General features: G+C 44.0%; 1 protein-coding gene across 2 annotated transcripts in view; it reads right to left on the reverse strand.

The window, feature by feature from the left end:
* NBAS (NBAS subunit of NRZ tethering complex) overlaps positions 1–12,956 on the reverse strand; it is a 1,762,396-nt gene that overhangs the window by 1,113,887 nt on the left and 635,553 nt on the right. For both annotated transcript variants that reach the window (XM_069235962.1, XM_069235961.1), the window contains exon 27: positions 973–1,035. In XM_069235962.1, the coding sequence (XP_069092063.1) occupies positions 973–1,035 (63 nt within the window). The remainder of the gene's footprint in view (positions 1–972; positions 1,036–12,956) is intronic.

Consider the following 12,956-nt stretch of genomic DNA (forward strand, 5'->3'; position numbering starts at 1 on the left):
CAGTAGTAGTACAGAGGGCAGAACATTATAGTGCAATACAGCCAGCATTTTACAAGAAGCATACAGGATAATAATCCAATCTTGTAGGCCATGGCTCTCTACATCAGGCAGTCTTGGGGAATCCCAACCATATGAAATAAAAGTACAGCTGGCGCAGCGCAGGTACACAGTAGTGCGAGAATACAGTAGCATGACAGGAAGCAGACAATGTACACATCTAAAAAATAACCCCCCAAACAATAATGCAATACCTAACAGCAGTGGAAGGAGCGGCCAAGAAAGTGCTCGTCCTCCCAGAGTAGTCATTAGAAGGGGGAGGGCAGAATCGGGGAGACAGGGGGTCTCAATGCAGGCCGAGTCATCTTCCACAGCTCCCCAGGAGCCAGGTGGCCAAGGAGATTCAGAGCCCAACTCAACGAAAACTACCGTACCCCCACCGAGACACAGCCCAACAAATCTACCGTACCCCCACCGAAACACAGCCCAACAAAAACGACCATACCCCCACCGAGACAGAGCCGCTGCAGCAGTTGCAGAGATAGACCCATGCACAATCAGACTCCGTCTACGGGTATACAATTATTCTCACTCACTCACTCACTCCCCCCATTAAACCACTTAGGGGAGATGGCCCGGGAATAGATTTACAAAAGCAAAGCTGAACAAAAATGTTAAGGATCACCATGCAAAGCATTTTTTGCTTAATCAGCCATATTTGCCTCTAAACACCCCAATTAGCCTTTGAAAAATAAAAACAATGAAATCAAACAATATTATTGACAAATCGTATCCAAGTAATCAAAGGTTCAAACATAGTGAGAAAACAATCTTGGCAATTGTACTGGCACTAATATATTTCCAAATTAATTATGAAATGATACTTTTTATTAAATGTATTTTGTTCAATGTGTGTTTAATTGGAAACATTGTTGCACTGCAGTTTAGACAGCAAATAACTACACTTCAATGTACCTGAGTATCCTTTCCAGCTGATCCACTCTATCATGGAGACTCTTGGTTTTGTCTTTCTTGCTTCTGAGGAGAGTTAAAAGAAGTACAAGGAATTCAGTGGTTGAACACAACTAGAGAAGGTATATAAATGCATGACGAGTTAGCACTATCAGAGTTTTACCCATTCTGTGTCTATTGAGAAATTATTTAATACATAATGGACAAAGTACCTTAGGGTTGATTCAAAAGTACATTTCAGGCTTTAAGGAGTGTCACAAATATCCTCACTCATAAGTGGATTAAAATGTGGATTGGGTATGTGTTTTCCTCTTTCCTCCAGAGAACAGTGTTCCCTGTGGTAAAACCCCGTCTTCCGAAACCCTACATACGTGAGTACTGCCTTCCCTTTCCAACCGAGACAGCATAATTATCCCCCATCTTTAGCTAGATAGTTCCTCTGCGGTTCTAGGCTTATAAACACTATGCAAAACTTTAGTTAATACCGACATACTTCTGATTTGATGTGAGTTCACAAGAGTTTGCAAAGTGAGACACCCTGTGGCAGATCTATTTTAGCATTACCCTCCCCTAATGCACAAAAATACAACGTTGTAGGCATACTTTCCCACACAAATATGCAGTTTTTCGTTTGTAAACAAAGAAAAACAAAAAATTCCAACACAAACATTTGTTCTGTAGATCAGGATCCACGTTTGACAGACACAAATCCAACAACGTGAATGCACCAAAGTCAATCATAGGTGCACAGTAAGGTCAATGACTAGTACAGTTATTGTGCAGGAGAAAAGCTCATATAACACTTGTGAGCTCCAAAGATTTGTCCACAGTGTACCATTAAAGTGTACAATATTCACGTGGACTCAGTCATTTGCACTGTAGTACTCTGCAGATAGCGGCCTGCACTAAAAGAAACAGCTCCTAGACCCCCTTTAGGAAAAAACAAGCATACAGATGGGGGTAGATATAAATTAGACAAGACGTTATTCCTACCTCTAATTGTATCAATGACCTGCTAAAAATCTTGACCGTAGGTCAGTAGAGTTTAGCGGTTTACCGCAAAACAAATGAAACAAGCGTTGCAAAGCCAATAGATCTTGTCTTGGAGAACTACTGGCCTTGTTCACGTTTTCTTCTTCATGCTGTACGAGACCCCAAACCCTCGCCTCCATTAACATTAAAAAAAAATATATATATAAAAATAAGCACAATGACAGCTGCTGGGCCGTGTCATTAAGTAAGCACATGCAAGGGGGTAACTATGCATGAGCAGGCAACTGGAAGTTCCCAGAAAGGCCCAAGAAAGTTTGGACAGGAAAATACAAACTTTCTAAAAGTGGCATTTACAATAATTACAATCCAAAATCTGACTTCATTATTAAAGAAGAACTTAAATTAAACTAATCTGAGTGTAAACATAATGTGTTAGTCTATGGGACATAAAGGCCTTACAAAAGCAAAAAACAATTTTAGGAGTTTTTCACTGTTAGGACATGTAAAAGTTGAACACACATGTCCTACTTTTTAAATACCATGCACCCTACACTATCAGCCTTTAGTACTCTAACATAAGGGTGGTTTATAAGTATTAAAACTTAAGTTTTAGGCCTGGCAAAAATGATTATTTTACCAGGTCAAAATGGCAGTTGTGAACTGCACTACGGGCTGCACATGTTTAAAAAAAGCTACTTTGGTGGGTGGCAAAATGAGTACTGCTGCCCTTCAGTATTATTTAATTTAGAAGGCATGGGTTCAGCCACTACAATTTAACAGGGAATAACACGAAAATTAAATATTCCAATTAGGTGCAGTCCAATTTTACCACGTTTAAAAAAAGAGCACTTTAGCACTGGTTAGCAGGGGTGAAGTGCAGAGTCCCACTGGCAACAAAACCGAGTTCACCGAAACTCCAAACAAGGGACTAGACAAGGGGTGGTTTGCCTTGCAATTTTGTGAATGTCACACATGTTCGAGTTTGTGGCCATTCAGAAACTCTGGTGTGACCCTTTCCTGTCCTGGAACTGGTTGGCATTTTATGTAGGCAAAGGACTCGAGTAACTCCTCTTCCAGGGTAGAAAGTGGAGCAGATCACCTCCAAACATAGAGGACACAGAGGGATAAAGGTTCCTCCCCTTGGAATAGGGAAAAGAAAAAAAGTGTATTTGTATTGTGGGCTGCTTTTGTCTGGTGGGAATGTTTGCGAATTGCAAAAAAGTGTAAAAGTACGTTCAAGTGGAAGAGCAGAACTTCATCTGTTCTTTTACGCTTTATTGGGTGAATCAGGCCTTGCTATCCTGCGTGAAGAGTTTGTCTCCTCCAGGGATTCTTCTATCTTTGTTGACAATCTAGTTGGCCTCCCCATTACTGCTTCACAGTACTATACAAGGTCATAAAGTCGCTACTTGAACTGTGTACAATTAACCCAAACATATCGCCATCTCCAAATACTCCCACCAGCCCACCTGGCCCTTTATTTGTTCGGAAAGGGGCGAGTGGTATGGCTCCAAACTACGTCTTAGACACTTTATCTTGACACACGCATACTTGAAATCTCTGATCTACCAAACCCTGACCTATTAATTACACTATAGTGCTCCTTTGCAGCTTTTTGCTCTCTTAGACCCTCTGCAAAACAACGCTAAAATTACCTGTTGCAAATCAAAGCGAGAATTAACTCTCCAGTTTTGCTGTAAACATGCTGATTGTGTGTCTGTATATTGCATTGGTCTGATTATTTTATAACTTAGTTATGTGCCTTTACTAATTACAATCCTATAAAAGCCACAGGTAGGCCATCCAAATGTGATTTGCCTAAACTCTGTTAATCAATCCATCACCACTGATCAATGTGCCATTATCTATGCTCTGTAAAACCTTTCTGATCAAAATGTTATCGCTGCTAAATAAACTCATGCAAAGAGAGTGGTGCACTTATACTATTACTGATCCAGCAGATCTGAACAGGAGTAAAGCAGAGTTCTAAGTAGCCCCCTGAAGAAAAAAAACAGAAAGAACAAATGTGCAGGCCTTTTCCATCTTTGTATCCAAGATCTGAAACAAAATCCCCATATCCATCAGGCCCGCCCCAATATTGCTCCACACTAAGGAAGAGATGAATAATCACTTTAAAGAACACTACTTCACAATGCACTAACCATGCAAACCCCCACTGCCTCTCCTAGCACTCATTGACTTTATGCTTCTTTTTGGCCCTCAAACCATAATATACATACACTGCTACCCTGTCAAATAGGAGGTGAGAGCAGACAAGGGGAGCATTTGCCTGTATGTGTTCAACTGCGGCGAGGGAGCGGCTTGATTAAAGCTGCCTGGGACTTCAAAGCCCACAACCCTTCACCACCGATACGCGCTACAAAGCACCAATGCACTGCTGCTTTGGGGGCATTTACAGCAACCGCAGCAAGGGTGCCGCTTGATTAAAACTGCCTGGGGACTCCAAAGCCCACAACCCTTTGCCACCGACACGTGCTGCAAAGCGCCAACGCTGCCCTGCTGCTTTTAGGGGCATTCGCCAGCATGTTTTCAACCACGACAACATTGCTCTGCTACATGTGACATGCATGGACTGCGCCAAGGCGAAGCCTGGTCCAAAGGCAGGCACCTTCACGCCCGTCAGAGCCTGAGGAGGCTGGGCTAGACCACCTCTCTAACGTTTGCTCAGCTAAACTTAAGGTACTGTTGTTCGCTCTTTGGTTAATTCCTCGTCTGCTGCTCTCTCCACTTGTTACTAAAGGCAAGTCTGCTCTTTGGACACTGATCAGAACTAGTCGTTTGTTCCATTTGACTTTTTGCTTTTTGTTTTTGTACTGTTGCCACACCATTTTCCACGTCGCTCCAACTGAGGTATATCTTCGGTTGTAAAAGAAAGTTTAAAAAGTACAAAAACACACTTGTAGTAACTGCACAATAGAGTTGATAATTTATTAGCTGAATGTGAGAAGATACCGGCTCCCAGGCCTTGCTACATTGACTCTTTGCCCCTCGAATTCTCCAACTTGTGCCCGCTCAAGTAAGCAACAATGTACTCCTAGAAAGTTCAAGAGATCTAGCAACCGAACACAGGAGCCACCTATCTACTCCTTAATCAGCCCTAATACCGTGATGATTGGCAGTGGGTAGCATCCTGTTCAAGTAGGGACCCTCACTCTAGTCATGGGTAAGGCAGCTACACAGCTAAGATAACACCTGCTCAATCCCTTGATAGCTTGGCATGAGAAGTCAGTCTTACCTCAGAGGCAATTTGTAAAGTATTTGTAAGCACACACAGTAACACAGTGAAAACACCACAAAAGTCATCCTCACCAGTTTAGAAAATAGGCAATATTTATCGGAGTGAAACAAGACCAAAACAACAAAAATCCAACATACAGAAGAAAAGATACGAATTGTCAATGATTATATCTTACTATTGCCTTATTAACACAATAGCTAGAAACAGGGGCTATCATGACGTCTTGACGGAGTCGTTCTGAACAGTCTGACGCCACTTGCAGGAGAGTGTGGGCCAGCCACGGAGTCGCACGGACCCCAGGTACAGTAACTTGGAAAATGAAGAAACAAAGACGTTACACAGAGTCGGGGAGGTGAGGCGTCGCTGGAGCTAGTGTGGCGTCAGTTCTTTACTGCTACCGGGGAGGTGTGACATCGGTTCCTTACTGCTAGGCAGAGCAGGTGAGGCATCGGTTGTTTACAGATGTAAAGGAGGTGAAGCAGCGTCAGTGGTGAGACATCGGTTCCTTATGATCAGCAGGGTCCATGGATCCAGCAGGTCAAGACGCGAGGCGTCAACTTCACAGTGATTACACCACGAGCAAACAGGTGCTGTGGCGGAGTTGAGTGTCACGGACGTTGGTGACACAGGACTCACACTATGGTGGTGTTTGGCCTGTGGCATCAGTAGCGGTCGTTGCACTCAGCGGGGACCACGCCTCCGGTGCAGGCAGCAGCATGGAGTCAGACAGTGGCGCCTGTTCCGAAGTCTTTCTGAACTCAATGTGCTTGTTTCTTGTTAACTACACTATAACTCATTCCCAAGGGCCCAGGATCTTTATTTGGCACCACTTGGCAACTCAGGATTCTCAGCAAGAGAGCCTAGGTGTTGGCAGATGAAGTCTTTGATGTCCCTGAGACTTCTTAACAGGATGAAAGCTCAGTCCAAGCCCTTATGGATGCAGGATGTAGAAAGCCAAGTCCAGTCCTTTCACTCCCAGGACAGAATCAGCAAGCAACAGGCCAGCACAATAAAGCAACAGGCAGAGTAGCAGTACCTCCTACAGCATCCATCTCTTCTTCCTGGCATAATTTCCTCAGTCAAGAAGGATTCTAACTTTGTGGGGTCTGAGGTCCAGTACTTATAACCATTTCTGTCTTTCAAAGAGACATCTTTGTGGTACACAAGACCCGGCATATCCTGATGAGTCTGGAAGCATCTGAGTGGCCAGGACAGGTAGGTGACATCACAGCCCCCTCCTGATAGGTGTCACCCTGCTAGGTGACCAGTCCCCCTTTCTGGGCTATTTAGAGTCTCCCTCTTGGGTGGGTCTTCAGATTTGATGTGCAAGATTCCAGCAGGATTCCTCTGCAACATTTGCTTCACCTTCTGACCAGTGGAACTGCAACTGGACCTTCCTGGAACCGACAATCTGCTTCTACAGCAATGACTTTGCTCTGCAACACTGTCTCTCTGGCTCCTTCCAGCAACTCTAACATTTCCCCAACTGTGCATCCTCAGAGGCTGGCAAGTCTTTAGTCTGCACAATAAGTAAAAAGGAATCTCCCTTGGAGTGAAGGAGTCACTCCCCTGCATCAGCAGGCACAAACTACAACAACACTGGCTGTGTGGATCTCCTCTCCTCCAGAGCTGCGTGGATCCTGCATTACAGGAGATTGTCTGGAGTGGTCCCCTTGGTCCTCTCTACTAGCTGTCCAACTTGAGAGACTGTAAGTCTGTTCCTCTCCACACAGGACAGTACCCCATTGTACCGCGTCTCTTGCAGCTACCAAGGCTTGTTGGCATCTCCTCCAAGGGATCTACAGGCTCCCTGTAGCCCTCGCCTCCAGCACTCTTCCCTGCGATGCACAGCCCTCTGCATGCTTCTCCAACAATGTGGGACTCCTTTCTAGGTGTGCTGCATGAGCCTCACAGCGACTTTTGTACTTGCGAGTCACCTGTGGGGGCTGCCTCCTCTTCCTGTGACTCACCTCACTGCTGAGGGTCACCCACTACTCCCCTCCATGGGTTGAGTCCTCCTGGACTTTGCTAGTTCCCGGCAGTTCCACATTTCTTCTCTAACGACATTTGTCTTTGTTAAGGCTTGTTGCTGGTTTTTCCACACCACTGATAGACTGCAATTCTTCTTCCGGATTGGGATGTCGACTGCATCACTTCAGGAACTCTTCAGCTGCTCCAGTGCTGCACTGCTGACTGTCTTCGTTCAAAGTCGACCTGGACCTTCATCCACAGACAGGTGGGTAGTGACTCCTGTCAAGACTGTACACTCCAACATGAACTGGACTTGGTCCCCTTCATTTACAGGTCTTCCTCTACCACCATTGGTTTCTTGCAGTCTTGTCTGGATCTTGCAAAATCCTCTTCTGATGGGTGTAGGAGAACCAGGTACTTAACTCTTTTCTACTGGTCGCTCAGGGGCACTCTGGTACTTACCTTTTGGGGTTCCTAGTTCCTCCAGCTCCCCTCTACCGATTCCACTTCCTTGGGTGGGGGCCAGACATTCGCATTCCACTTTCTTAGTATACGGTTTGGTCCCACCCCAGGGCCTTCAGTACTTACTACTGCTTACACTGTTTTCTATTGCCTTTTATGCTAATTCCTGACTTCTAATGCGTATATAATAGTGTGTTTACTCACCTGCTAGTGGAGTATTGCCTATACAGTATTTTACTATTTGTGTTACCATAATAAAGTACCTCTATTTTCGTGACACTGTGTGATTCTTTCATGTGTGTAAGTGCTGTGTGAATACAGTGGTATTGCATAAGCTTTGCATTTCTCCCAGATAAGTCTTGGCTGCTCATCCGCATCCACCTCTAGGAAGCCCTGCCTTCCTAAACACTGACTACACCTCACTAATAGGGGATACCTGGTATAAGGTGATAACACTATAGGTGCTCACCACACACCAGGCCAGCTTCCTACACTGCCGTCCTCTCGTGATTTGTTTGAATTGGCTGGCATTGAAGCCTCCATTGGTGCTATAGTACGTGCCAAAGCTATGGGTCCTGATGGTATACCAGGAGACATCTTCTTTTATGAAAGGAAAAATTGGGCAAAATATATGTTGTTATTGTAGAATGCAATTGCCTATGGGGCCCCAATACCAGAGAGTCTTGGAAAGGTGCTTAGGTATTACCTATTTTTAAGCAGGGCGATAGGAATGTGCCCTGAAACTATAAGCCTATCAGCCTAATTGACCCTGTCTGCAAAGTATTTTGTTGTGCTCTTCTGGCCTAAATTCAGGAATGGATTGATGATATACTAACACCATTCCAGGCCAGAAAACCAGCACAATTAATCAGGTTTCCCACTTTCTACTCCTATTTTGGAAAACTGTTGCATTCAGCAAGGGCAACCTTTATGTCTCTTTTGTAGATTTAGAATCAGCTTTTGAACTGGTCCCAAGACATGTGCACTGGCAGGTTGCTTCATCAAATGGGTATGCCATAGGACATTTATCTCTAATCATTCACCTACACGAGGACAATTATGATAGAGTTTGTTGGAGCACGCAAGGGCAGCTTACAGAGCCAATCCTTGTAAACAAAGGTGTTTGTCAAGGTTGCAGGTTTGCTCCAACTTTGTGCTCATTATACTTGAACAATGTAGTCCAATTTCTTTCTTCATTGCCTGTAGATGTCCTCTCTCTAGGCAAGGCAGAGCTGATGATATTTTACTGGTATCAAAAACCCCAGGTGGCCTTCAACAATTATTAAATCAGTTTGAGGAATTCTGTAACATGCGTGGCCTAGTGATAAACACATCAAACACCAAATACATTACAATTAATACCCACAAGTCATATAGGCGGAGGCCCACACTCGGGGGGGAGAGAGTGGCGGTTGCACTCAGATGGTTTGTTCCATTTGAGTATTTGGGCATAAAAACTCTGAGCTAAAATTCTTGGAAACCTTAACTGGCAAAATTGACTATGAAGCATAGACAAAAGTAGGGGCCCGGCTGAAAGAACACCACACATCCATTAGCAAACCAGTAGCAGTGGCCCTACAAATTCATTCTGCAAAGCAGGGGTACCGCCCTTTACGGGGCTAAACTCTAGGGCTTTGCTAGCTTATGGACATGACTAGTACCAAGTACAAGTTTTGGAGGTATTTAGTATCCTTGCCCCGAGTACCCCAGTTCATCCTTTAAAGCTCAAGCAGGAAGTTGGACCAGGAGAGGGCTAGGTTGCGCCCCTTGACGTCTTGGATTAACATCAGATCCACCCCTGAGTTGTCGACTTATGCCAATGCACTCCAGGAGGTCATTTCTCTCATTGGTGCCAGTAGCATAGCATGGATCAGCAATGTGAGGAACTTGCTGACTTCCCTGGGATTGCAGGAGGCCTGGGACTGCACCTCGAGGGAAACTCTCCCCTCTGAAGAGCTAGTGAGGCTACTAGGAGTGGGTAGGTCAGAATGAGTTCACCGCTGCTCCCAGAAGTTTGCTAACTGGTGAATTCCTGGATTTTACATCAGTTAGTACTGTGAAGTATTATTAAGACAGTATTAAGGCTCCCATGGATAGGAAGCTCTATATACAGTTTAGAATAGGTTCCCTCCCTCTCAATGCATCCACAAGCAGATGGTCGACAAGTCCATCCACTTCTATGTTGTGCCCTGGCTGTAAAGCATCCAAAGAAACTGTAGCCCATGTGCTGTTTGTTCATGGAACGTATTCGCACCCAGGCTCCCAATGGCTAAAACCAATCTGCAGACTGCTGGGCACACGTAATCATGCAATTGTTCTGCGCATTATAAGATCTGACCCTAATCCTTTATTTGCCTGTGCTGTTGCCACATTTTTGGGAAAGATGTGTTTTATCAGGAGGAAGGTCTTAAGGACTCAGGTGGTTTGATAACCCAGCCCATATTTTTCTGTTTGGAGTAGAGCTGTTGGCCATACCGGGCGTATGTTTAATGCACGATGCCCTTTATGTTTCGGCCCACAGGTTCTCGCTGCTTCATTTGGGGCCGAGTCCATGATTTTTCTGGTCTTCCCCGTTTAGATACATCTTATCGAATCTAGTATTTTATGCACTGCATGTATGATATCACTTAGCCACTAATAATCTTGTTTAAGTCGGTCATGTCATTTTATATTCTTTACCTTATTTTCTAGTTCTTCTTTCGTAGCACAGCAGATTTTTCATCTTTTAATTATTGTGTGTTGGCAGTTTTAAATGTCACTCTGTGCTAATTTTATTAACGTTGTATGTTTTATCTTTCTTTACATGTAGGTACTGTGATGTCGAGTGAAGCTTTTATGGCACTAGATGCCGAGATAAAGCTATTTAAATCTAATCTAGATAAGTATTCACAGCACACCACGAATAAGCCAAGAAAGAACGTGATGTGTTTATGAACACAACCCACCTATGGACAGACAACAATAAGTAAACAATCATTGCCAAAGCCAACAGGTTTCACCTATGCAAGATTCATTTACTTTGTCAAAGTTTTTTTTAGACATGCTGCACAGCAGTGGACGTTGCTGTGCAACATGACAAAGTCAATGAAAAAAAACGACATGACGCTGTCAGCATAGACCAAGTCATAGTGCTTGTTTTTTTTATGAAGTGTGAGGATGAGGCAAGCCCGTAGGAGGGAGCAACAATAATGGACAGAGTTTGGGGATGGAGTAACACAAGTGAAAAGGGTGGGAGCACGGAGAGCAAGAGGAAGGGGGGGGGGGAGAGTACACTCAAAAAATGTAATGTGCCCTTGTGTAATTTAACTGGTTGTCATGTAAAGATTTTCTCTATTCCACAGAGATGTCTTGCACCCATATATTTTTGACACAAGGTAGAACAGTTAATGTAGTGCAGCACACATATAGTGAGAGATCCAGCAATAAGCCTCTCAGTGCTCAACCACACACCATTCTCATGTAGGTCATGGGAAATGCCAACAAGTAGGGAATGTGAAATGTGTATTACTTTGACCATATAATTTATATACTCGATAACTATAGCACAGCCACCACTGGTGTTGTGTCTAAATAAATAACATATTATGTAACTCACAAAGGCACCAGTAGTGGCTCAAGGGGCTATATAAATCCAAACAGTATAAGAACAAAGCAAAACAGAGCCTGTCTGAAAACAAAGATTTCAAGAACATGATTAGGGCTTTTATCCAATAAAGTATTATTCCTCTGGCGGTGAGGTCCTGGACATGATCTTGGACAAGGCTCACCTAGCCAAGATAAAAGACCCCTAATAAAGCTGCCATGAACTGCCAAACCATGAGCAGAAATTGACTGCCAGGTCAGTTTCAAATCAGTGGCAAACCAGCTTTTTCCCCATATATTTAAATGTATATAAAAGTTTCTAGTTGCTTAAGCCTGAAGTAAACCAAGGCTGCTCCATGTGGTAAAGGCAGAGTGGGTCTCTTCGGCGCCCTGAGAGGCAAAGGATTGGTCCTCAGTTGATGGTTGTGTTATGTCCTGTAAATGTGAATCACAACCAGCCACCAGCCAATAATCTGGGTCCACTTACAAACAATGGTTTCATCTCACACTTGCCTTCTGCCCAAGGTTTGAGGCATTGTAAGAAAAGCAAAACGCCCTGGCAAAGCCAATATATTTTGCCTATGCAAAACTATTTGTTTTGTCAATTATGTTTTTTACATGCTGCACAGCAGTGGAAGCTGGTATGCAACATTGCTTAGAGTATGTAAAAAAGAGCTATGATGCGGCCAGTGCAGACTGCATCATAGCACTTTTTTTTCAATCCTGCAAGTCATAGCACACAGCAGTCTGAGCAGCTGTGCAGCATGTAAAAAAACAGCACTGGGAGCTTTTGGGGATCAAGCAATACAAGTGAGAAGAGTGGGAAACAACAGAGTGGGAGGAGGACCAAGGAGAGTGGGTGAAACAGTGAGTGGAAGGAGGGCGGGGGCTGAGAGGGATGGATGAGATACAATGGCGAGCGGGTGTGAGGGCTGGTGCAAGCAATGACATGCGGGAGGGGGTGCCAGGTGCAAGCAATGGTGGGGAAGGGGTGTGGGTTTAGTAGAGGAAACAGCCAGAAAACGCACGCAGTCTTGTAGTGCTAGAGCTTAATTTAAAAAAAGTACTTTAATAAGTACGCTGCCAGTGGAAGGGCACTGGGCGCCGAAAGGAAGTTGTACTTCTTTAGTCCATGTTCCAGGGTCCAGACAAACGTCAGGAAATGGAAGTGAAATCTGATGCTGCTGACCAATGAGAAGCAATAAAAGGAGACTGAACGTAGAGCTAATCAATGGTAAGTATTGGGCAGGCTGTAAGCCCCTTTCAAGTTTTTTTTTTTTTAATTTACAGGAGATTTCACAAGTGCTGTGCAGGCAAAAAATAAAAAGTACTTTTTTAAATGCTTGTTATACAATTTTTCAACTGGGAAACAAACTTACACTGATGCAAAACCACAAACAAGCACCCATACTTCTTTGGAACAAGGCCGTACTGTACCTCGTAGTGTGTTCGCTTTGTTATTCAAATGTATTTGTGTGGAGATAGGAAGGAAGGGGTAGAAGAAACAAGTTACTATTTTGCAAGAAAAGAAAGGAAAAGCCTCCCTAAATTCTTGAAATTTTAACTGGTCAAAAGTTACATCTCCCTTTGTTCAGAAAATGCACCATATGTCTGCCAACTACCACATTGTGAACTTTCAACATCAAACTAAATTGCTGTTACTGATATGAAAGTAGACGAGGAGTGCAACTGCGATCTCTGGAGCCAGTTTTGCACATGT

The sequence above is a fragment of the Pleurodeles waltl genome, chromosome 5 (assembly GCF_031143425.1).
Source record: "Pleurodeles waltl isolate 20211129_DDA chromosome 5, aPleWal1.hap1.20221129, whole genome shotgun sequence".
Lineage (NCBI taxonomy): Eukaryota > Metazoa > Chordata > Amphibia > Caudata > Salamandridae > Pleurodeles > Pleurodeles waltl.